The 26,922-nt window shown below is 42.7% G+C and overlaps 1 protein-coding gene across 1 annotated transcript in view; it reads right to left on the bottom strand.

Annotated features, from left to right (window-relative positions):
* Window positions 1–5,443: 5,443 nt before the first annotated feature.
* hprt1l (hypoxanthine phosphoribosyltransferase 1, like) overlaps window positions 5,444–26,922 on the bottom strand; it is a 46,757-nt gene continuing 25,278 nt past the window's right edge. The window contains exons 4-9 of the mRNA XM_060837574.1: window positions 26,536–26,601; window positions 20,232–20,249; window positions 16,058–16,140; window positions 14,475–14,521; window positions 12,298–12,374; window positions 5,444–6,974 (exon numbers count right to left, since the gene is read on the bottom strand). Of these exons, the coding sequence (XP_060693557.1) occupies window positions 6,927–6,974; window positions 12,298–12,374; window positions 14,475–14,521; window positions 16,058–16,140; window positions 20,232–20,249; window positions 26,536–26,601 (339 nt within the window). The 3' untranslated portion in view covers window positions 5,444–6,926. The remainder of the gene's footprint in view (window positions 6,975–12,297; window positions 12,375–14,474; window positions 14,522–16,057; window positions 16,141–20,231; window positions 20,250–26,535; window positions 26,602–26,922) is intronic.

The raw sequence follows: 26,922 nt of genomic DNA, 5'->3' as shown, positions 1-26,922 counted from the left end.
TGACGTCACCGACACTCACCCGGCTCTCCGCCGCCGCCGCGCGGTCAGTGCCGGAAGTGCAGGCACAGGGGCTGCTGCATTTCCCAGGGAATGACATTGCACTGCAGCTGGTGCAGTCCCTAGGTAATGGTGCTGCATTGGAGAAGGTGCAGCTCCCAGGGAATGGTGCTGCACTGTAGCTGGTGAGGTTCTCAGGGAATGGTAGTGCACTGGAGCTGGTATGTTTCTCAGGGAATGGTGCTGCATTGGAACTGATGCAGTTCCCACAGAATGGCACTACACTGGAGCTGGTGCAAGACTCAGGAATGTCACTCAAAGTGCCACTGCTGTGATGGTAAATGGTGTGCTATGACTAGAGCCAAGTAATTGTCATACTTAAAGCAAGTTCTGCATTTCTCTCAGATACTTGGAACAACAGTGTCAGGCACCACAAACATCACCATCCCGAAATGTTGACAGACCTCAAGAGAAAGGCAGAAAAATCATTTGTAATCCTCTTTAGATGGAACGGTGATGTCGTGTTTGACTTTAGGATTCTAAACCATGGCAACTCACAGTTGGGGTAGTAAGCTGATACCTTTTCTGATGAAGGGCTTGTGCCTGAAATGTCGATTCTCCTGTTGCTCAGGTGCTGCCTGACCTGCTGTGCTCTTTCCAGCTCCACACTCTCGCTTCTGATCTGCAGTCCTCACTTTCCCCTCCCTGCTACCAACTGTGATTCTCCTCTTCAACAAGATGGAGGTTATTGCTTGATAGTCATATGATTCACACCCGTGGGCTGACATCGACATAGATATTCCAATGGCCAGAAAGTCATTGGAGCAGTATAGGCTCTTGTTGCCCACTGGGACCTGACACGACTGAATCTGTGGGAATGGCATCCAGTGAAGTCAGAGGTTTTTCCTCAAGCATAATCATTAACTAGAAAAGTTAAAGAATTGAAATACACTAATTGTTGAACCGGCATCACAATTTGTCATAGACAACTCCACCCTCCCCTTGGCATTTCCAAACTAACTACACTGGCTCCACTAGTACTTCTTTGAAGTGAGACCTATGCCATCCCCACCCTCCTCCCCGACCATACTTTCAAAGCTCTAAACCATAGCACATGGCAGTGCAGTACAGGCCTTTTGGCCCTTGATGTCAACTCAACAAGTAGATTAGATTACTTACAGTGTGGAAACAGGCCCTTCGGCCCAACAAGTCCACATTGACCCACCGAAGTGCAACCCACCCATACCCCTACATTTGTCCCATACCTAACACTACGGGCAATTTAGCATGGCCAATTCACCTGACCCGCACATCTTTGGACTGTGGGAGGAAACCACAGTACCCGGAGGAAATCCACGCAGACACGGGGAGAACGTGCAAACTCCACACAGTCAGTCGCCTGAGGTGGGAATTGAACCTGGGTCTCTGGCGCTGTGAGGCAGCAGTGCTAACCACTGTGCCACCGTGCTGCCCACAGTAGGTGCGCTTCATTCTCTGGTTCATTCCTCAGGGCAATACTTTGACCAGAGTTAACGTACCTGGTTTAAATTTAAACAAAGCTAGCCGTTAACTGTCAGTAATCATCTAACTTTACCAAGGCAACATCTCCACCAATCACCTTATCGTATAAAAATGTTGCAAACGTTCTGAAGAGTGAAAGATGAAGAGGTTCAACAAAATGGGACTGTGTTTAGCAACACACTGGGATGTTTACTTATGTGCTGGTAAAACGTGCTTCACATTAACATAACCAGATCAAAAAAAAATTGACACAGCCTCATCAAATGGAGACGACATTAGGACATGTGACGAACAGCTTGGTCAAAGGAATAGGTTTTCAGGAACATCTTGAAAAAGGATCAAAATGATTGGCAGGCAGGTGGAGGTTTGTGGAAAGAATTCCAGAGGATTGGGACCAAGCAGCTGAAGGAACCATTACTATTTTTATAAATTACCAACTTAAGGCAAAATTGTCAGTCATTAGTAACATCATAAATTCACTAGCGTATGTACATAAGTCAGTGGGGAACACCTAAACAATCAGGGAAAGAGTGGGGGCTATTAGAAACTAAAGGAAGAACCTGCACATGAACCAGTAGACATGGCGAGGTCTTAAAAGGATATATTTAATCTGTATTCACACAGGAAGAACAACATTGTAGCCAGGAATATCAGTTGGAATGGTGAAGTTCTCGAGCTTATTAAGATTAATAAGGAGGGGAGATCCAAGATGGCGGCGACTCAGCAAGTCTGAGTTTACAGTGCTCTTCCCAAAACCTGGGTAAAGTGAGTTACTCACCCCCACCACACTTACCAAACCACCCAAAAAAAACTTCTAACCTTAATTAGCTGTTTACTATTATATTTAAGCAGTTTAATATTAAGTGGATAATGAGTAAACCAAAGGGATCCCGCAGCTCTCAGAAAACAAAGACCCCTCCCCCACCCTCCTCTCCTCCTCCGGCTGCAGCTGATGTAAAAACAGGCCTTGAAGAGATGATTGCCAGGCTGGAAACGACACTCGTCAATTTCATCGCAGAATCCAGACAGAGATGGAATGCATTCGAAGAAAAGTTACAAAAGCACAGCCAGGCTCTCGAGGAATTACAGGGCCGAGTGGAGGGGGCGGAGCTAAAGGCCACGACCTCCGAGGCTGCAGCACAAACAGCTGCAGAACAGGTGCCAGCTCTGGAGCAGAGAGTCTGGGCCTTTGAAATCTACATGGATGACCTGGACAATAGAAATCGGAGAAAGAATATCCGTCTTCTGGGCCTCCCTGAACAAGAAGAGAAGGGACAGTTAGTAGTATTTCTGGAGCGATGGCTGCCCCAGCTTTTAAACCTGGGGGCTGAAACTGACCGGGTAAGGGTGGAGTGGGCCTACCGGGTCGCAGTACGCGGATCTGCCCAAACCAGCGCCCACGCCCGGTCCTGTTCCGGCTGCAGAGTTATAGGGAGAGGCAGATACTCCTGGATGCCTCCAGAAATCTTGGAAAGGATCCTAAAGCTATGATCCATGAAGGATCCAAGATTATGTTATTTCAGGACTTCTCCCCGGCTTTGGCACGAAGGAGGAAGGCGTTTGATGATGTGAAGAAATGTCTAAGGAACTTAAATATTCAATACACCTTACGCTACCCAGCGACGTTATGCTTTACCCACGAAGGATCCGAGTATAATTTTAGATCACCAGAAGAGGCTAAGGAACTTTTAGACTCGTTTAAATAAATCATAAGAGACAATTTATGTTGGCTTGCCTCTTCCACACTCCGTGGGGAGAAATGGATACTTTACTCTACTTTACTTTTGCTTCTGGGAGCAGGGTTGTCTTCCCTTGCTATTTTATGTTATTATACTTAACTGTAATTTGTTGGAGTTGTAATTTTATAGTTATGTGTGTTTGTACGTGGCATTGATGCTATCAGATATACTCAGGTATGGGTGGGGAGGGGTGGGGGTGGGGCGCTCACTGTTAACTCTAGCTCGGTATTATATCTAAATCCTATTAAGGAGCGCCCGGGTCAAGGGTGGGACACTGTTTGGGAGAGGATATGGTGGACCTTTAGAAAGGAAGTAAGGCCTCCTGAGAATAAGGGGGAGGATCTCCATTCAAACATGTTTTTTTTTGTTCTTATTGTTTGGAAATAGTTTCCTTTTTATTATACTGTTATGAGTGTATTAGAGAACATTTTTTCTTGTTTGAAGGATGTAAGTGACTCAACTATACACTCTGGATAATTGTGGATTAGATTAGTAGTTAACTGAGTTTCATTGTTTTTCTTTCTTCTTTAGTATCATTCCTTTGAATTTTGATGATTATATATTTAAGATCTATTTTTATATTAATGTTTGTGCTTGAAAGTTCTGTTTATTTTTGTAAATCTGTCAAAATATTAAATTTCTAATAAAAATATCTTAAAAAAAAAAAAAAAAAGATTAATAAGGAGGTGGTATTAGATGTCTTAAGCAGACAGAAAAAGTACATAAAACCGTAGGTTCGATAAGATGTAAACACCAAAAGAACTGCAGATGCTGGAAATCAGAAGCAAAAAAAAATGAAATTACTGCAAAAACTCAGTAGGTTGGTCATCTGTGGAGAGAAATCAGAGTTTGCATTTCAGGTCCAGCGATCCTTCCTCAAACTCCGTTCTGAGGAAGGGTGACTGGACCAGAAATGTTAACTCCAATTTCTCTCCACAGATGCCACCGGACCTGATGAAATATATCCCAGTCTGCTATGGGAGGCAAGAGGAGAGATTTATGGGGTGTTGGTGGGGCTAGTTAATACTTCATTGGTCACAGGTGATGTGCCAACTGTCTGGACATTAGCTGATGTGGTTTCTTTATTCAAAAAGTACTGCAGGGATAGGCCAGGAAATAACCAGCTGTTTGATGTCAGTGATGGGGAAAATCATTGAAAAAATTCTGCAAGGTTAGGGATTGATCAGTGATAGTCAGCATGGATTTGTTGAATGGACATCCTGTCTCTAATTGAGTTTTTTCTAAAAGAAAGGTGACTCAATAGTGCAGTAGATGTGGTTTACGTGGACTTCAGAAAGGCCTTTGACAAGATCCCCCATGGAAAGCTGTCCGAAAGGTAATGGGGTCAAAGGTAATTTGACAAACTAATTCCAAAACTGACTTAGAAATAGGAGGTAAAGGATAATGATGGAGGTGGTGTTTGAGATTGGAAGCCTGTGACCAACATTGTACCTCAGTGATCTGTGCTGGGACATTGTTATGTACATTAATGTCAGGGATGGGAGTGTAGATGGTACAATCAGCAGGTTTGCAGATAATTCAAAAATATATTGAGTAAGGTGATCAGCCATGATCACATTAAATGGTGGAGTACCTCAGAGTTGAATGGCCTACTCCTGCTCCGATTTTTGAAGTTTCCAGTTTTTTGCTGACTTGTGTTCACTTGCAGATTTATCAGCTCCCCATAAGCCGATAAACATTGACCACACAATTTTGATTCTTTCAGATTTAAAATAAAAGTGGATCAGATGCCATTCCATATTTCTCTGTCTCGAACACTGCTCAGTCAGAACCACCAATCTAATACCCAGGATTATTAGAACGACCACAGTACCAAAGATAGTCAGGCACTCTGTGCCTTTAGTAGCCACACCGGTTGATTACCGATATACCACTGCCTCCCCTTGCGCCAGTGTCACTGAACTAATGTTCCAGGCCAATGCTCTGGGGAATTGGGTTCAAATCCCACCAGGGCAGATGGTGAAATTGGAATTCAGTAAAATCTGGAATAAAGAGCTGGCCCTTTGTTGTAAAAGCCATCTGTTTCACTAACACCTTTTAAGTTAAAAGGCTGGCATAGTCAGTGATGCCCACATCCAGTGTATGAATAAAAATATAGTGTCTCCAAAGCAATGTTGGTCATTGCAGACAACCCTTTGAGCCAGTCAGGTATCTTGCCAAGTTTGGTTTATTGCTAATACATCCATATCTTACATTCACAGAAAAATAAATAAAGAGAAAGATACCATTTGGTTATTAATGTATAGGCGACATTGAAATGGCAAATGTACTGAAAAGTATATCCCACACCATGCACTCAGCTCTGAGATCTCTAGCTTGTGCTCTTAAATGCAATGTTTACAGGGCAAAGATGCAAGCACCACATTCCCTAATGTTAAAATGTTGGTGGGAAGCCAATCTGGCAACACTGCACACAGAGCATGCCAACACATTTACATGCTCATCAGATGATAGCCACAATGACCAAGCCACATAAAAGCAGGGAAAAGCCCACTAATGGTAGATGGATAGAAATAAAATGAGATAGGATTTCAATCAGAAGGGGGTTTAGAATTCTTCATTTCTTGTTGCTACTTTGGCAGAAGAAAATTGGTGTAGATGGGTTCCTATTTTCTATCAAGCGATGGGATAAAAAAAAAAGAAATTTGCCAAAATAGCACCTCAATCTGTTATTCAGAAGGCTCTGCTGCCTTGTAGTGTCTTTGCCTTTCCACCCCCAGAACTCCCCTTGACCTGGTCATTAGAAATATCACTAAGCCACAGCACCATGGGACTGGGATGTGCACCTTTGCAGAGGGACATGGCCCTAAGGGAGGGAGAAGGACACCCACTTATTGCTCACAAAACAGAATCCCAAATAATGGACACCTTATAACTGGCCTGCACCAACAGATGAAAACAGCTTCGTCGTGAATCTGTCAGTCATTTTCTATTCAGTCTGGTGCACTGCCCCATTGAAGTCAATAGGAATTGGATTTGCTATGAATACATTTCTTGCCACTAGTTTTTAACACCCCCAGCCTTTGGACGAATTGGTTGATGTTTTCAACTACTGGCTTTGGTGGCCCACCAATCATTCTGGATTTATCGCTGGTGAAGCCCTATTTAAAGCAACTGGCCCTCGCTCAGTACACTCTCAATCCCATCAACCCATCTCCAACTTTGTTGGGTAGGCTTGGCAAATGGAGCCCACCTGCCTACTCTGACAATGCTTATTCACGAGTAGTGCTGTCCAGTTTTACAAGATTGGGCCATTGACTCTCCAACTGTTCACCACTGCCTGGTGTGAAACATGGAGCACAGATGCTGCAGATTTGATTCTGATACTGCCTTATGCTCATTTGCACATATATAAACAAAACAGCTGAATACAAAAATATTTCTGTTTGCTCTCAAATGTTTCCAGGAGGGCAAATTATAACTTTACAGCACATTTCAAATATAAAAAATTAACCCTTTCCATCAGACAATACAAAAATAGTAAATAATCTGACATATGTGCAGCTATGTACATTCCTTTCTGCACACATTCCATTGCCTATTTTCTATATAAAACAACTGATCGAAGGGGTAGAGATGTTTCAGCATCTACAATGATTTGTTCCTGGTCAGAATATTCACATTATCGCAAACACGTCCTCTGCATCTTCACACCTTGTACTTTTGTCTTCCTCTTTCGCTGATCACACATATATGCTTTGAAAGAAAAGAAAGTTTAAAGTGACACAGGCACAGTTTTACTAATTAAAAAAAGTCAACATTAATCTTTTTGTTTATATTCACCATTACACTCAACCGTTTTAATGTTTTGGTGAACAGGTGTAACTAGAAAGAAAGTAGTTTAGAAGTGTGGTTACTTTTATGAAGGATGAAATCATCAAATCAGTGCACAAATCCCCACAAGCAGTAAAGTGACAATGGTTTCTAAAATAATGAAGGGTACAGAGTTTTCTCACTAGGATTGGGGATTGCGAGACTCGGGGGGTGGGGGGGGGGGGGGGTGATATTTGTAAGGCGAGAGGAGGGAAACTTAACAAAAGGCAATTTTTTTTAAAAAAACAGTTTCGGGTGTGGAATGAAATTTCTGAGGACATGGTGGATGTGGGTACAATTACGTTTTAAAGACGTTTGGATGGAAACATGAATAGGAAAGGTTTAGAGGGACATGGGCCAACAGCAGGCAAGTTGGACTGGTTTAGTTTGGAATTACGTTCAGCATGTAGCTACGCAAATGTCTTTTAAATATTGTTGGATGTACCTGCATCCAACACTTCCTTAGGAAGTTCATTCCACACATGAACCACCCTCTGAAAACAAAACAAAACTTGGCTTGTCATGTCTTTTTTGAATCTCTCTCCACTCACCTTAATCCTCCATCCTACAGAAAAGACAAATGCCGTTAACTCTATACCTCTCATTGTTTCATAGAAACTTCTATCAGATTGCCTTTCAGCCTCCTACACTCCAGTGAAAAAAGTCCCATCCAATCCAGTCTTTATAGCTCAAACCTTCCATACATGGCAACACCCTCGTAAGTCTCTTCTGAACCCTCTTTAGCTTAATAATATCCTTCCTATAACTGGGCAACCAGAATGAAGCACAGTCTTCCAGAAGTGGCCTCACTGCACAACCTCAACATGACTTCCCAACTCCTATCCTCAAAGGACTGAGCAATGAAGGCAAGTGTCTGTATGCGATGCAAACTTTAAAAAGACTTATGTACCTGCATCATGAGGTCCCTCTCTTATACAACACTACCCAAGCCCTTACCATTAATTGATAAGCCCTACCCTTGTTTTTCCTACCCATTTTTCACCACTACCTGAAAAATATCTCCAAGATACTTGCAGTACTATCTTCTGGGGGATAGGGTTACTGTCCAAATGAATCTTCTCTGAAGATTGTACCATTCAGCCTACCTTTTAAACCTGTAAAAGTAAAACAGAATCTTCTCAATTACAAAAGATCTACTGGAACGAGACAGGAAAACAAAACTGTTGAATAATGATGGTGACTCATCTCAATTAGACAGAGACTGGATCCAGATCAGCCTCAGCCACACACCATGTGTCACAGCGATAGCCCATTTCCTGTCTGAGTTGCTGCGATAACCTCCCACCCGCTGAGGGGCAGATTGAGGGAAAGGCCAATGAAAATCCACTATGCCTCAGAGTTGGAGCCAAAAAGCAGCAGCAGCAGCAATGATGTGTTTTCTGCTGGATTGCAAGGATGGTCTTGGTTTCGCAAGCGGCTGCCTCAGTAAGAACTCCAGCTGACAGAAGCTGTCATTCCCAGCAGGTGGAGGGGGAGAAGAGGTGATGGGTGCAGAGCAGAGTAGGGTCACGCCTTCTGAGTGACTGAGCAGCAGCTAATGACTGTCAAAAAGAATTCTAGTAATTCATCTTCCCATCCAAGGTCAAGATTCTGGAGTGGGACTTATAGGAGAGACTGGGACCTACTTCCCTGGAGTGTAGGAGGCTGAGGGATGACCTCAGTTAATAAAATCATGAGGGGCATGGATAGGGTGAATAGCTAATGACTTTTTCCCAAGGGTATGGGAGTGCAAAACTAGAGGGCATAGATTTAAGGTGAGGGTGGAAAGATTTAAAAGGAACCCAAGGGGAAACCTTTTCACACAGAGGGTGGTGCACGTATGGAAAGACCTGCCAGAGGAAATAGTAGAGGTGGGTAAAATTATAACACAAAACACATTTGCATTGGTACATGGATAGGAAAGGTTTAGAGGGCTATGTGCCAAATGCTGGCCAAAAGCAGTAGTTCAGTTCAGGAAACCAGGTTGGCATGACGAGTTAGGCCAAACGATGTGCTTCGTGCTATATGACTATGTGATTTGTAGCTATATCCTGAATACTGCATGCTCCAGTTGGAGGAGTTTTGTGTCCCCCTCTTCACATAAAACAGTGGACACCCAGCCCATCAGCTTCCCACACACACATCCAGCGGGTGGATAAACACTGAAATCAACAGCTCACCCAGAATTTGCAATTAAATTGTGTCAGATCAGAGTTTTTTAAACGCTTAACCTGACTGCAAGATTTCCCTGTCCAGCCCATAATTAATGGGAACGAGAGAGTAAAAAGCCCTCCCTGTTTTTATTTTGTTTGCAAAGTCTGAAGAGTGTAGAAAGGAAGGAGTCACTATGTTTGGAGGCTGCCCCTTTGCAGATTAGGGGGTCACAACTCAGACAATAGTATATCTCCTCCTTCCTCCCTCTAAAAAAAAATTTAGAAACCAAAATGCTACCACCCTCGTCTCTCTGTCCCACACCCAACACCAATCCCCCACCATGTGGGCAGGTCACCACTGCCTGTTGCCCCTCACTTGCCTGGTTCCATGGGTACAATGAAGCCTGCAATTCTGGGTAACCTCCACTATGGAGTGCTGCTGCTACTGCCAGTCAATCGTGTTGACAACAGGTCCAGAAGATCAGACCTACTTCCTTTCACTGGGAATGGGTGGAGAGATATTGACCTACTCTGCACTGATTTAGCCACCCAGTGTGACACAACTGCATGCACACCTCTTCACAATCTGTCAGTCAGCTGCTAACTTTCCTTCAGGAGGCACCCTCCCCTTACCCCCAGATGTTTCTACTCACAGATATAGCCAAGCTGCTGACTTACTGCATCATTGATTACAGTCTAACTGCAACATTATAAAAGGGGATTACAGGTTAGGCAGGCTATTCAACTTCCCACATCACCTGTACGCTGCCGAATGTTCAGGGAGGGTCAAGCACTAGGGACAACTTCCCAGCTCTTCCTGTGGGACCTTCGAGGTGTAACTGACAGGGTAGGCCAGGCCTCCGTTTAACATCTCACCTGAGATACTATAGCCTACAGTGAATCACTTCCTGTGCTGCACCGGAGCTCCAACCCAGGGTTTGCTGAAGTCTCAGGAACAAGACCTGAGCCCCACAGGAAGGGAGGGCCACTGGAAAGGTTAACTCTGCTTTCTCCCTACAGATGCTGCCAGACCTCCTTGTTTCAGCAATTTCTATTTTTGTTTCCGCTTCCAACATCCTCAGTTCATTGGTTTTTTTTAAATCCCCTCAACCTGCAAACTGACTCAATGGTGAGACAATACAAACAAGAGAGCCCCGCGTAGAACACAAGCTACAAAAGAAGCTGTTTTTGACAGCTGGCGTGTCTTTAATTTTAATCACTCTACCACTGCTTTCAAGGAAGGAATAGATAATGTTCAAGGGAACAAAGTGAATGGGATGAAAACAAGAACAGGGTATTGAGTTGGATGATTAGCCATGATTATGCTGAATGGTGGATGAAGTAACAGTATAGAGGGTGGTATCCAGTCATCAAGTCCCATTTATTTACATGTGCACAGTATACGGACTCTGGTCAGCTCAGAGCCCGTCCCAACAGGTGAGAAGTCAGGAGACTCAGACTCCTATTTATATGTCAGCTAGGGCTTCCTGACTGTCCCACATACTCAATGAGATCCAACTGGCCAACCTCATTTTAAATCAACACAGTGGAGCAGGATTTTGAAGAGCCAAATGGCCTACTCTTGCTTCGAGCTACTGGTGATTAAGTCTTCAAATGCTTGGGTTATAATCTGTGGACACCATTCTCTAAATTCAACAAATAAATGAGAAAAGGTGGAATAATTTTTTATTCATCACCAGATCATCGGTGTCACTGGTTAAATAATTAACAAATTACAAGCACTACCTCCCAGGGGCAGTGCAGCAAGAAAATGGAGTTGGAAGGGGAAACTACTTCTCCTTTAGAGAGTACCTTCCAACCAGGCTCACCCATTCCAAAATATCCTAATGTCGGTTGGAATGGAATTTTGTTTGATTACCCTCCTGTGAAGGGATTTCATTTGTTGCCCATTTTGAATTGCACTGAACGGAGTCACTCATTCAACCATTTCAGAAGTTAGTTAAGAGTCAACCACATGGTTGAGAGTCTGGAGTCACAGGTGGGCCTGATCAGGTAACAGCAGATGCTCTTCCCGAGATGAAAGCTTTAGATGAACCACAGCTTTTCACAATAGTTAGTGGTATTGTCATATTCAACATCACAGAGACTCGCTTTCAATTCTTGATTTATTAATAGAGATTAACCTACACCAACTGCTGTGATGGGATTTGAACACGGGTGCCCAGAGCATTAGTCTGGGTCTTTATTACAGTGATATATTGAGATTAGAGTGATGCTGGAAAAGCAACACTGCCTCCGCCCAGAAATATGGACATTGAATCTGAACAAGGAAACAAGATTTTATTGGCCCGAGTGTCAGAACCCAGAAGAGATCACATTCCATAAAAACCTGAAAAACTGAACATGTTGGAAATCAAACAAAAACCAAAAGTTGCTGGAAAAGCTCAGCAGGCCTGTCAGCATCTGTGGAAAGAAATCAGTTAACCTTTTAGGTCCAGTGACCCTTCTTCAGAATCGATGGTAGCTAGGAAAAGGTTGTTTTATTAAATGTACAAGTTAAGTAGGGGAAGAGGGTTAAGGAGTAAATGATATGTGGAGAGAAGAACAGTTGAATAGATAAAGGAGTGGATAATGATCAGCATAGGAGATTGAATAGCTACTAATGGGGGTCAATGGGTTGTGTGGGGTTTGGGATAAGGACAAGGACATAGGGGAAGATGCCTCAAGTCCCAGAATTGTTGGACCCAATATGGAGTCCAGAAGGCTGTGGAGTTCCACTCCAAATGGCTACCGCTATTGTACTGAGTGAGGAGAGGGGACAATGTGACAGGCATATCATTAGACTGTACATGAAAGATAATGAGAGAGGGGAGCAGAACTGGATCATGCATTCGCAAGATCTAATAAAGCTGGGCAACACAAAACCTTGGAGTTAATGGATGAGGAATTGGGACAAGCCATTAATGACTGCACAAGTAAAGCAACGTGAAAAAGAACCCTCATTTGCAACTTGTGTGGAAGCTTCAGAGTCTAAAAGGCATCATTTAAAAAAATTCATGTTGCAAATAAAACTTGTAGCAATGCATACTTACATTCAAGTCTCGGAAATACTCGTTGTAATCCAGGGCATATCCCACCACAAACTTATCTGGGATTTCAAATCCTACAACTGAAAAAACAAGGCATTAAATGTTAGCACCATAACCACTGGTAACTGCAATGTCCCTAGATAAAACTTTGTTTAGTCCCTTTGATTGCAACCTTACTGAATGTTTCCTGTCTTCCAATTACAGCCTCCAACCATTTGGTACATCAATTCAATCCATGAACTGGCCTCACTGGAATCAATGGTGAGGAGGAGGCCATTCAGCTGATGAGGCCTTGTGCTAGTTCTTTGAAAGAGGACATCAGTTAATCCCATTCCCCAGAGTCCTGCTATCTGCTATATCCAATTTCCTTTGGAATGTCACTATTGAAATCAGCTTTTGCCATTCTTTCAGATACTAAAATCAAGAGCGTAAACTTGCTTAAAACAATTTTTCGCAGCCTCCCTTTGAGGGGACCATAGTTTTAGAGGCAATGAAGTTACAATTATGGAGGGTCCTTTTGAATTCCTGATTGCAGGGCAATCTATTTGTCATCTCCCCTTCCGCAGTTCTACTAAATGAGGAGTGAAGCAAAAGCAACTTGTATTTATATAGCACCTTTGACAGAACTTCACAAGCTGCTGCAATTTATCCAGTACTCAGTAATAGATACTGACCCAGCCAGTGAAACCTACCTCCAGTGAATGAAACCTCACTGTAACAATTAACATCGGAGTCAACAAAACAGACATTGCAAAAGATGTCCAAGTGTTTGGTCAAGGTGGCTTTTAAAAGGGTTACCTTAAGACTGACAGAGATTTGGAGAGTTTTAGGAAAGAAATTCTAGGGATTACAGTCTGGATTGCTGGATTATTTCTCACTAGCAAGCATTATGTGCATTTTGCAGCCTAAATCCAATAACTACATTTGGTTACTTTGGGATAACCCACACCCTGAACAAAGCTGAAGTGATAAACAAATTATGTGAATTCAGTATAATGATTTAAAATGTCACCTTTGCATCTCAGCAATGGTTCCTGACTGTCCTCCCATAAACATGCACTCACCAAAAAACCCAAACACCAAACATCCTAACACAAAGTCCTCTTCACCCATCATCACGGTTCTCTCTGACTGATACTGGCCCCTCGTCCAGCAATGACCATTTCAAATTTCACTTCGGATTTCAAATCCCACCCTTGCCTTATCCCTTCTCACTGTTACATCTTTAATTGCATAACCTTCCCATTTCAGTCCTCCTCAAACACTGCCCTCTTGTGCATTTACAAGATGGTGGTGTCCTAATGGTGACATCAATGGACTAGTAATCCAGAAATATGGGAGTAATGCTCTGGAACATGAGCTCAAATCCCACTACAGCGACTGGTAGAATTATAGTTCAATTAATAAATCTGAAATAGAAAGTTAGCTTCAGCAATTGTGACTTTGAAGGCATCTATTGTCATTTAAAAGCCCATCTGGTTCACATAGGTCCTTTTGGAAAGGTTATCTACTGTCTTTACCCTGTCTGGCCTACATGCAATTTCAGATCCATAGGAATGCGGTTGCCTCTTAATTCTATGAAATGGCCTACCAAGCCACTCAGTTTGAGGTTAATTCAAGATCAGTGATGAGCCCATATTCCAGAAAATAATCTATTTTTAAAAGTTCCAATTTCAATGGCTCAACCATTGGTAGCCGTGACTAAGCAGTGAGGACCCAAGCTCTCAAGTTCTGTCCCTATGCCTCTCAGATTCTCTCCCCCTTTAAGAGTGCCTTAAAACCTAACTTATTCTTAAAGCCTTGATCATCTACGTAAATATCCTTTGCGCTTTGGGGTCAACGTTGGTTTGTGAGTGCTGCTGTACAGCATACATTTTACAACACTGAAAAAGGTACAACAAAATGCAAAATACTGTGGTTAGTTTGTACTGCTCAACACCAAGCACAAAGATTGAGAAGCCATTGGGTCTCTTGGATATCTTTATATTTCTTGGATATAAAGTTGGAGACTTTTGTCCCAAAATATCTCAAAAAAAATAATATTTTTGATTTTGTAACAGCAGGCTGTTTTACAGCCTCCAGTCACTGGGTGTAACTGCTAACTCCCAGTCAGGAGATTAGTGCTGGGGCTCAACCTTCTTTCTCGGACATTCATCAAGTAAACGGAGTGCAGTACTTACAATCTGGTCTATATCCTGAACTTCGAGGGGTCCTTTTCAACAACAAGCTGCAAGTCGATTCAAAAGAGAAACAAAGTCATTTAACATGGGCCCATTCAGCAGCACCTTCACAATCCATGACCCTTACTGCCTAGATGATCATGGGCAGTAGACACACTGCAAGTAGTGGTTTTCCAAGGTCCCTTCCAAGCCAAACATTATCCCAAACTAGAACTTAAATCACTGTCCCTTTACAGTCAGTGGATCAAAGTCTGGGAACTCCCTTACTAACAGCACCCAACGGACTGTAGTGGTTGAAGGCCGTGGCTCATGACCATTTTCACTGGGGTAATTAGGGATGGACAATAAATTCTGGCCTGACCCCAGCATCCCATGAATTAAAATAAAAACAAAATAAAATCAATATAGTGACTTCCTAAACCAACACAGTGAAAAACTGGTCATGTACCATGAAGGGAATGGGGCATAGGGCAGAATATTCAAGGTCACTACACTAAATTGTAATGGAATGTACAATCACAGTGGACTCCTTGATCCAACAATGCGTCACAACTTGTTAGTTCAGCTCATGTGATTATGTGCATTTTTGAATGTTAATTGACATTCTACTTCAGAAATGCAAGTATCTGCCTTAAATTGACATACCGTATTGTCAGATGTTGTCATTGCTAATGATGTTATGATTGAGATAACAAGGGGAAAAAACCCTCATTTCTGATAAGCCATTGAAGAGTTTGGGCATCCCAACATCTAACACAACACAGAAGTTTCTCATTGGCTCTAATGTAGACAATACAGGAACAAGGATCTGTGGTAGTCCATTTCAGACTGAGCTGGGTAGAAGTGTCTTCACCCAGACAGTAGTGAGCTTGTGGAATTCTTTACTACAGAAACAGTCAAAGGTCAAAACAAAGGGTATGGGGGAGAAAATGGGAACAGGGCACCGAGCTGGATGGTCAAATCAAGATCATCGACCCAGAGGACCCTATTTTCTAGGTTTCCACATAAATGCAGCAGTCAATTTTTTTCTCAGCAAAATCCCACAAACAGGAAGTGTGAATGATTAGATAAATGACCAAAAAAAAGTTTTTAAATCAACCTGTAGGGACACTAGTACTGCACCACAGACTATTGATAATCTGTTTTATAGTGCTGTTGATTGAAGGACAGATATTGAAAGGGCACTGGGAAGCACTCCTCTGCTCCTCTTCAAAATAGAGCTATAGGATATTTTAGATTCACCTAAGAGTACAGCAGATTCTCAAAATATAGTACTCCCTCACTGCTGCACAAGAGAATTATAAAGACAGTGTCATACAGCGAGATACAGACCCTTGGGTCCAACTTGTCAGTGCCAACCAGACATTCCAATCTGACCTAGTCCCATTTGCCAGCTTTTGTCCCATCTCTCTCTAATCCTCTGTGTTCACGTACTCATCCAGACTTTTTTTTTTAAATGTTTAACTGTACCCGCTTCCATTTCCTCTGGCAGCTCGATTCATCACCCCCTAGTCACCCAAAAGGTCAGAGTTGATGTTGTACAGGGGTCAAAGTGCCAAATGGCCAACAGAAGTGCACTCTACCTTGCTACTTTGACCATTTGTGGCTTGTATTTTTCTAGGAGTGTGAGAAGTTTCCTCATAGTTCTCCCAGTTTCGACAATGTCCTGGAGAGGGAAGCAACACGAGGCACTGAATTATAACCAGATAACGGAATTCAACCAGTCAAACGCGGTGGGTGGCGGGATGGAAGAAAATTAAAGTAGTACTACATAAAACTAACATTACTGGCAATAAATAGCAGTACATTATACCCAGATCAATCATCTTTCCACAATGATAAACTAACAATACCCCCAGCATCCCTTCAATCCCTCAATTTAATTGTATGGGTGTCACTGTTGACTTAATGGTTCTGACAGTGGGGCCTGATGGTCTCGGTCTCCCATTCTACTTCTCCAGTCAACTGTAAAATACAATGTTAGTTTTTGCTTGAAAGACCCTAAATTAATAATCCATACATTATTTCAATCAGCTATAATGTTTGTATTCTGCTTGAAACAAATAGTTAATTGCAAAACCAAGACCGTTTAGTCCCGGTTGTGACAGATGTTAATTTTAAATGAAGAAAGCGGTGATAAGAATAATTAAAATAATTTTTAAAACTGACCATGCGGTGTGTAACCAAGCCAAAGACAGAATTGTTGGAGGCAGTTCAGACAATGTTCACAAGGATGATCTCTGGTATAGAGGGATAGTCTTTGAGCAAAGACTAAACAGGTTGGGACTCTACTTACTGGGAGTTTGAGATTGAGGCGCGATCTCATTGAAAAATAGGATTGTTAAAGGGGCTTGACAGGGTAAATATGCAGAGGCTGTTTCCCTTTATGGGAGAGTCTAGGATCAGAGGGCATAGTCTCAGAAGGAGTACCAATTTAAAGACAACGTAGAAGGATCTTCTTCTGAGGGTTGAGAATCTTTAGAACCCCTTGCCACAAAGAGCTTTGCCCTGAGTATATTTTAAGGACGAGACAGGTAGATCTTTGATTAGTCAGGGAATAAAGGGTTACAGGCAAAAGGCAGGAAAGTGGATGTGAGGAACGTCAGGTGAGGAATGATCCCATTAAATGGTACAGCAGGTTTGAGAGCTCAAATGACTTACTCCTGCCTCCTTATAGTTCAATTGTCATAGAAACTAACATAAATGAGATGGTGATGTTCTGGTAATACTACTGGACTAGAAATCCAGACCATGAGATCAGAGGGTGAGTTTTCATATCCCATGTAAAGCTATTAGTGGAATTTAATTTTAATAAGTTAAGTGCTGGTCTCAAATTATGGTGACCACAACAAATATCATTGATTAATGTGAAAATGCATTAGGTTCATAAAATGTACTTTAGGGAAATCTGCCATCCTTATCTGGTCTGGCCTGCATGAGACTCCAAAACCACAGCAATATGGCTGGCTCTAGATGTCCCTCTGAAATGGCCTAGCAAGCCACTCAGTTAGGGATGTATAACAAATCCTGCCTTGCCAGTAACATGCACAACCCATGAAAGAACCAAACAAAAAAACCTGATCTCAAATATATACACCAACACACAATTATGATGATATTTGAAGAATGCTAAACTGTCTTTATTTTGTTGATATCTCATTGACTTAGACAACTATTGTGACTTATCTAAATCATTCAGTCCCATTGTCCTCTGGATTAAATTTAATCACCTTGTTGAGGGGTGAACAGAGCAGAGAAGTACCATTTTCAAAAGAAAAAAAAACTGCAAACAAAAGATATCATGGCAAGAAATCTTAAAATGTGGCAAAGAGGTCTTTGAGATTTATTTATAATCAGCAAGGTCCGAGACAGGATGGTGGGTTCAAGGGATTGTATGTCCTGGGCCTAACACAATGATGACTGTAATGTGGCAGGAAATATTGTCACATTTCTTAGATGTACTCACTTAACATAAGGTTGGGTTTTTCATGCATCTTGCAAGGCCAACCACTCAGTCACAGGTTGAATCTCTGTTCAGGAAGCCTTTCCAATGTACTAACTCATTCATCCATTGCTCTCATAATCCCTATCTTGTTTCAGTTTTGAAATTCTCATCCTGGCTTACCAATCACCCCAAGCTCATCTTTTTCACTTCCTCCAAATCCTACAACCCTCAACATGTCTCCGTTTTGGACGGGGCAGAACCCAAATTTGCTTTCTTTCTTGATTAGGGTGTTACCCCACAGCTCAGTGATTAGCACTGCTTCGTCTCAACATCAGGATCCTGGGTTCAATTCCACCCTTCGCCGACTGTCTCTGGGAGTTTCCTCCAGATGCTTGGGTTTCCTTCCACAGTCCAGAGATGTGCAGGTTAGATGGATTGGCTATGCTAAATTGCCCAGTCATGTGCAGGCTAGGTGGATTACCTATGGTAATTGCAGGGTTATGGTGATAGGGTAGGAAGCCCTACAGAGGGCTAGTGTAGACTGAATGGGCCAAATGGCCTCTATCTGCACTGTAGAGATTCTATAAATGCCAGCATAACGTTCAGTCATCTGTGCAATATGCTTTGGACTGGCTTTGCTAAACATCACAATCTCTCCCTTGCTTGAAGGAATGTTAAAAACATAACTTTATCTCAGATTGTGCCAACTTTGATTGCATGCCACAGAAACACCTTGGAATCTGTTACTGGGCTAAAGGGTCTATATCAATAAAAGTTTGTGTTGTTGTAGAAGGAACCAGAGGTTCTGAAATATCATTGTGAATATATGGGAAAGTTCTTTCACTCTTGGGATATGCAAGTGCCAGTTGAGAAGGATATTGCTGTAGACTGGTACTAATTAATAATGTCATCTTACACCATAGCACATTGGAGTATAAGTATGCCATTCAATCCATCAGCTTTGCTCCTCAGGTTTGACTGATTGGATAATCCACTGCTCTTTCCTGCATTATCCTCATTACCGTTACTTTTTAAACATCTGTCTATCTCAGTCTTGAAGAATTCTTAACAGCCATGTTTCAACAGTCTTCTGTGGTAAAGAATCCCCCAGATCCAGAGAGAGAAGGCAGGCCACTTTGCCCGTCTTAAATGGGCAACACCTTTACTCTGGAGATCATACTATCAGATCCTAGATCTTCCCATAAGGAAACAGCCTGTCCACATCAAACCTGTCAAGTCTCCATAGAATCTGGTGTCTTTTTTTTCCTGGTTAAAGTCCATTAAAAGTTTAGTAAAACATATAAAACCACGTGAAGGAATACACAAGTGGACTGCATTTCAGGAAACAGCTTTTCAGTTGGGGGAGGGGGGTGTGGGGAGAAAGGAGGATGAATTTGTAATAGCAAAAAACTGGAAGGCTGGTTTTCTCTCCCAGATTTCCACATCCTTTGAGTTTTAATACCCAGCAATAAAATGAAATTGGAAAAACATTAGTTCACCATTAACTCAAATTTAGCTGCACATTTTGCAGGTTTGGGGAGGGAACCCCAGGGCTGAGGGCCTGAGAAACTATAGGGATTGCCTCTAATGAGAAGGAGCAAGAGATTGAAGTTGGGTGAGCTCAGACATGAATCACAGAATTGTTACGGTGCAAAAGGAGGCCATTCAGCCCAATATTCCTGCACTGGCTCGCTGGGTATTTTGACTTGGTGCCAATCATCCACTTTGACCCAATAACAAGTTCAGAGAGAAACAAATCATCCAATGCCCTCTTGAATGCTTTAACTGAACTCGCAGAGTGCAGAGATTGCCGGGACATTTAAGAAGGAAGTTTTTTTAAAATTAGTAATGGGTTGAAGGGTTATGGAGAGTAGGCAGGCAAGTGGATTGGAGGCCAAGATGAGACCAGCCGTGGTCGTATCAAACGATGGAGCAGGCTTAATTGCCCTACTCCTAACTCTGATGAAGCTGCTTTCACCCACAATTCACAACAGTGCATTCCAATCCTGAACGACTGTGAAAGTGCTCTTCTACTTCCCACTGGCATCTTTTGCAAAACACTTTAAAATTGTCCCTTCTGGTTCTCGATCCTTTTATAAGCAGAAACAGTTTCTCTCTAAGTACTCTGTCCGGACCCCTATTGTGAGATTTAAAATAGTTTACCAAAATAGTAAGGGGATTCGAAATTAAAGACTCATGTTTTAAATTGATAGCACATGAAAGTCTATTTTCATAAACCAGGAGACCCATTGCATTTTAGAAGTCATACAACATATGCCAGACATTAGGAAATGAGAACATAACTGACTTACCTCAACTATTAGAACATTCTAGATCATGTAGCAATAGACAGGGAAGAAAAAACAAGAGATTAAAAGAATTTGATTTCAATCAACTTTACAGTAAATGATCTGTAATCAAATTGTACATTGTTAGAAGATCTAGTAGCTTGTGAAGAGTGCGATAGTTTTGGCTTTAGCTTAGTTGACTCCAACCAAATCCAGCTTTAATTGATCAATCTTTTCAGTCCTTCTCCCTCTTCTCTTCTTTAACATAAAATGGCTGTTGTCAAGGCTGCCTCCCACCATATTGATTTACAACATCCAAATCAAAAAAAATCTTTTCTTCTAAGTTTTGAGAAGATATGTAGCTCAGGTTCAGGATCTAAGTTTGCTGGCTGAGCGGCTACCTTCCAGCTCAGTGAGCAAACTTACATCCAGACATTATCACCCCGGACCCCCCCCCCCCTTTCAACAACCCCAAAACTGCACACGATATTCTACATGCAGTCTGACCAGAGCCTTACAATAATCTCTGCTTGCATATTCTAGCCTTCTTGAAGCCTTCACACTTTCCCATATTGAATTCGATATGCCACTTTGCCCACTCCTCTGAAGTGTCCAAGTCCTTCTAGAGTTTCCCCAGTTCCTCAATACCACCTATCCTTCCAACCTTTCTGTCATTGTTGCTAAGTTTGCCAATGCCCTCAGTTCCTTTATCTAGATTGTTAATGTGTAACGTGAATTGTTGTAATCCCAACACTGATCCTTACAGAACTCCACTAGTAGCTGGCTGCCATCGTGAAACAGACCTCTTATGCTCACTCTCAGCCTTCGACCAATCAGCCAATCTTCTCTTCATGCTAGTACCTTTCCCCAACACATTGGTCTCTTATTCAGCAGCCTCTTGTGTGACACCTTGTCAAAGTCTTTTGGATGACGTCCACTGGCTCTCCTTAGTTTAACTTACTCATTATCTCCTCAAAAGAATTCTAACAGATTTGTCAGGCATAACCTCAGCCTTATTTTACTATGCACTTCCAAGCACTCTGTAATCTCATTGTTAATAATGGATTCCAAAATCTTACCAACTAAGGTCAGGCTAAGCCCTTCAGTTTAAGGTCTTCCTAATTCCTCCCTTCTTAAACAGGGGTTTTACATGAACTATTCCCAGGGCTCCAGGACCCTCCCTGACTCCAGTGATTCCTGTAAGATCACCACCAATCCTCCACAATCTCCTCAGCCATCTCCTTCAGAACTCTGGGGTGTAGTCCATCTGGTCATTTAGGGACATGGAATGCACTGCCTACAACAGTAGTAGACTTGCCTAGTTTAAGGGTATTAAGTGGTCATTGGATAAACATATGGATGAAAATGGAATAGCTTAGGATAGATGGCTTCAGAGTGGTTCCTCAGGTCAGTGCAACACCGACAGCCGAAGGGCTTGTACTGTACTGTCATGTTTTATGTTCTATGGTCAGACTGATTTCTTTATCTTCAGCTTCCCCAGCATCATCATCTTAGTGTCAGCCACGATACTCACCTGTGCCCATTGAGTCTCAAGTTCTGGTACACTGCTGGTAGCTTCCATTGTGAAGATCGATGCAAAAGTACTTATTCAGCTATTCAGTAATGTGTAACACAGAAATGACAATCTCTCCAGTCTCACTTTCTAACAGTCCAATATCACTATTGCCTTTCTTCCCTTTTAAAAAAGTCTTGCAATCTTTAATATTTAATTTCCCGCCTCAGGCGACTGACTGTGTGGAGTTTGCACGTTCTCCCCGTGTCTGCGTGGGTTTCCTCCGGGTGCTCCGGTTTCCTCCCACAGTCCAAAGATGTGCGGGTCAGGTGAATTGGCCATGCTAAATTGCCCATAGTGTTAGGTAAGGGGTAAATGTAGGGGTATGGGTGGGTTGTGCTTCGGCGGGTCGGTGTGGACTTGTTGGGCCGAAGGGCCTGTTTCCACACTGTAAGTAATCTAATCTTAATCATCTCCCCCTCATTTCCTTTAAGTTACCCTCTGCCGGTTTTTAAAAGGATTTCCAATCCTTTGGCTTTGCACTAATCTTGGTCATATTGTATGCTTTTTCTTTTACGCTGTCCCTGACTTCTCTGGTCAGCCACAGTTACCTCATCCTCCCTTAATACATTGCTTCTTCCTGCTGTGCCTCCGAAATTACCCTCAAACTCCTGCCACTGCTGCTCCACCATCTTCCCTGCTAGTGTCCTCTTCCAATCAACTTTGGCCAGCTCTTCCCTCCAGTCTTAGTAGTTACCTTTACTAAATTTTAGCACTATTCTATCCGATTCCAGCTGTTCCCTCCCAAGCTGCAGTGTGAATTCTATCTTAGCGTTCCTTCACCTTAAGCTCACTGATCAACTCTGCTTCATTATACATCACCCAATCCAGAACTGTCAGTTCCCTAGTGCGCTCCACAACAAGCTGCCCTCAAAACATTCTGTGGATAAGCCACAAATCCCTTTCCTCAGGATCAACATGATTCCCGGTTCATTTGCACCTTGAAGCTCTCCCGTGATTATTGTAATAGAAAAGGCATTTAAGAAAGGCACATTCAATTTATTTTTGTTTCCCCATCCCGCTAGGAGGCCTGTGCACAACTCTCACCATCGGTGGTGGTGGGGGAATGTTACTTCTTGCTATCAATTTCACTTTATTTCTTACGAACAAGGCAACCCACCCCCTCTGCCCATCTGCCTTTCTTTTCAATAGGACATATATCCTTGGATATTAAGTTCCCATCCCAGATACTCTTGCAGCCACGCGATATCTACAACATCCTATCATTCCTATACATTCTGTACTCTGATCTATTCCTTGTTCTGGAAACTTGGACCACTGCTGAACCCTCCCCAGCTTTCAGGTTTTTCCATAATTTTCCATCAACTGAACAGCCCCACCATTATTGTTTAAGTCTCTACCCATAGCTCTTGTTATGCAATTCACCACGACTCTGGTCCCACCATGATTCAGGTGGAGCCCATCCCATTGGAAGAGCTCCTTCCTTCCTAGTACTGGCACAAATGTCCCACAAAATGGAACCCATTTCTCTCACAAACTTTGAGCCACTCTTTAATCTGTTTGACCTGTGCAAATATTCTCATGGTAAAAAGGTAGTCATCTGGAGAGTATAACCTCGTTGGTTCGGACTTTTAAATTTATCCCCTAGCTGAACCTCTTTCCTCTTCCTACCTATATTGTTGGTATCGACATGGACCACGACAACCGAATCTTTCCCCCAACTCCAAGTTCCTCTGCAGCCCAGATGGGATATCTTGAACACAGGCACCAAGCAGGCAACATAGTCTTTGGAACACTCTATCCTGGCTACAGAGAACACTGTCTATTCCCTTGATAATACTATCCTCAATTACAACTACATTTCTCTTTTCTCACCCTCTTGGATGGCTTCCTGTATCATGGTGCCATGGTCAGTTTGCTTATCATCCTGACTCTCATCCACAGAAGAAACAAGAATCTCAAACCTGGTAGTCAAGCTCAAGCTTATAGAGGCTCCTTCAGCTCTACCTCCTGAATCCCTCTACCTACCTTGCTCATAGTCACACCAAATTTGGAGGTAGTTAATCTAAAGGATGTGAATGCCTCCTGAAACAGCATCCAGGTAACTCTCTCCCCCTCCCTGATGTGTCACAGTGTTTGATGCTCAGACTCCAGATCATCAACTCTGTTTGAGGAATGTCTCATCAACCAACACTTGCTACAGGTGTGGTAATTACAAACCATAATGGGGGAGCACCACCAATCACATCATACAGGTAAAACACATCTGGCCCTGCATCTCTATTTTATTTCCTCAGCTCTTAATTTCCTACTGGCCTTTTAGTTCGTAACCAGTCAATATTTCCATTATCTTTCCTTCAACCTGAAAGTAACCTTTAATAGTCAAATTAATAGCCATTACCAATCATCTTAGTCTTCCTGTGACATAATTATTTCTCTCATGTTGGGTCCCAATTTATTCTGGAAAAAAAAACTTTACAACAATGAACCCAAAAAAAAAAGAGCAAGCAAAAAGCACATCTCCCCCTCGGCACTGAATTCCATTGCAATATTGGTGGGTAAGTTAGTAGATTAGCTACCCATTTTGTTGGGAGAGGGGGGGCTGAAGGATAGCAGAGTCGTCTGAAGCCCGATAAGGAGACCACTCATCCCCTGCATCCTCCACAGAAACGTGCCCAGCACCGTCAGATGGCAGGGTGAAAAACTGAAGGACACTGTGATGCCAAGCAGAACCCCAAGGGTACGGACAGCCCAAGTGTGCTTCGTCACCCACACTAGTTGAGGTCTTCCTAGCAGGTTGTAAGCTATCATCTGCCCCACTTACCAGAGTGCTCCCAACCTCTGAGGCACCCTCATTCTCTTGCTGCAATCCCAGCAACGCCCATCGCTGGAGGTGCTGAGCTGTCATTCCTCCGATCGAGTGGCAGCTCTTGGTGTTGAACTACAATTCTTAATAAGGGTAGCCACTCCAGAAGCAGATCACTGAATTTGCTGCTGCCCATAATCTATGGCAGCAGTTCCACTGGCCACCAAAGCCACTCTGTGTACCATATTCAATCCCAGTCCTGGGAATCCTGCCACCTCAAACATTTGGGCCAGGAAGTGAAGGTGGTCATGAATAAATAATTAAATGCTTGTTTAAAAAGTTACAGGAGACATGAAATTTAATGAAAAATTGCCAGGAATGAAGGGTTTGAGTTATAAGGAGAGGCTGTATAGGCTGGGACATTTTTGCCCCCACTGGACCTTCAGAGGTTGATGGATGACGTTATAGAGGTTTACAAGATCATGTGGGGTATAGATAAAATGAATGGCACGTGCCTTTTTCCTAGGGTGGGGGATTTCAACACTAGTGGCATAATGTTAAGGTGAGGGGCAGAAAGATTTGAAAAAGATAGGAGGGCAACATTTTTAAAATAAAACAGTAATGTGCTTCCAGAATGAACTTCCAGAGGAAGTGACAGATGTTTAAAAGACATTCGGATAAGGATATTAGAAGGATATGCGCTAAGTGCAGGCAGGTAGGGCTAGTTTAGTTTGGGATTAAAGTTGGCAGTGGTCCAAAGAGTCTGTTTTTGTGCTGTATAACACTATCAAAATTGAGAATTAAATGTTCAGCTACCTACCCACTGATGCACACTGCTTTATTCAAATGAATTGAAGAAAAAAGGCAAGGCTCGAAAAGTAGAACCAGAAGCCAAAATTCACCTGAGTCCAACTGGGCTGGTCAGCTATAAAAAGGTTCTGAAATCCCTGGAGGTGAGAGTGGAGGGCAAGTACACAATGCTAGAATCAAAGGGATAAAGTACGTAGAGGAGGAGCTACCAGGCTGGGGAACTTAAAAGCAATGTCAGATGTCACGATGTGGGTAGCATTGTGGGTGGCGATGGCACATTGGTTAGTGCTGCTGCCTTACAGCGCCAGAGACCCAGGTTCAATTCCTGGCTCAGGCGACTGACTGTGTGGAGTTTGCTCGTTCTCCCAGTGTCTGCGTGGATTTCCTCCGGGTGCTTCGGTTTCCTCCCACAGTCCAAAGATGTGCAGGTAAGGTGAATTGGCTAAATTGCCCGTAGTGTTAGGTAAGGGGTAAATGTAGGGGTATGGGTGTGTTGTGCTTCAACGGGTCAGTGTGGACTTGTTGGGCCGAAGGGCCTGTTTCTACACTGTAATCTAAATCAATGATGGAAAGATTGTGAAGAAAGGTGGAAATATCATTTTTTGGTGTTTGGGTTTTAAATAAGTGGCATATGGGTGGCGATTACTTCTATGAAGCATTTTCTTTTCAACAAAAACACAAGGTCAGACAAACCATCTGGAACAGCATCAGACAACAGGTAACTGCAAAACCCTGGATCAATACTAGAACAAGAGGTTTATACTCAGGACAGATCGTGGAAACATCCAAGACCATTAACTTTCTCCCCCTCCACGGTTCACAAAAAATCTAGGAACAGCATTTTTTAAAAAAAAAGGCAATCCAGCAGATAGATTCTTCACAAGCAAGGGGGTGGAAGGATAAAGGGTAGGAATATAGAGTTATCAGATAAACCACATTTGGAAGAGACAGTTCAAGGGGCTGTGCCACATACTCACGCTCATTTGTATGTTTGGCTGTTGAAAGTTGAAAACAATAGCATTATCTGCTTGATGGGGAGTGGTATTTTGGGTGCTACTCTGGGATTCGCAGCATGTCATGCCATGCACAACAGTCAGCTGTATGCACATGCACACTCTATACACTTAAATATAGTTAAATTGTTATGGCACCAGAGAGAGAGTGAGTAGTATACTAACCTTTCCAGCCAACGTGCACAGGTCATCCCCTCCAATAACTTTCACCTCCTCTACTGTCTGGTCATTCTTTACAAAAGATAGAGAAAAGGGTGTAGTAATTTTGCAGGAGTAACAGATGGAAGATCAATACACCCGAAGCATTCACTTGGACGTCACCAGGAATTAACTCAGTTCCTTGTTATAAGTTATTGAAACCTACTGTGGATTTGAATCCATTGTGGACTTTCCTGTTTGTGTTTACATTGCAATTTCACTATTCACTGCTTTGTTGCACTTCACATTTCTACGTTTCATACAGACACTTGTTGCTGGAGTCCCTCCGGTTTGGTGGGAAAGGATCACAATTATGTAGGGAGCTTGGTGTGCGAGCATTTAATTAACTGAGAA

Source organism: Hemiscyllium ocellatum, chromosome 17, assembly GCF_020745735.1.
Source record: "Hemiscyllium ocellatum isolate sHemOce1 chromosome 17, sHemOce1.pat.X.cur, whole genome shotgun sequence".
Classification (NCBI taxonomy): domain Eukaryota; kingdom Metazoa; phylum Chordata; class Chondrichthyes; order Orectolobiformes; family Hemiscylliidae; genus Hemiscyllium; species Hemiscyllium ocellatum.
Note: the sequence above shows the minus strand (reverse complement) of the source record. Positions and strands in the feature narration are given on the sequence as shown.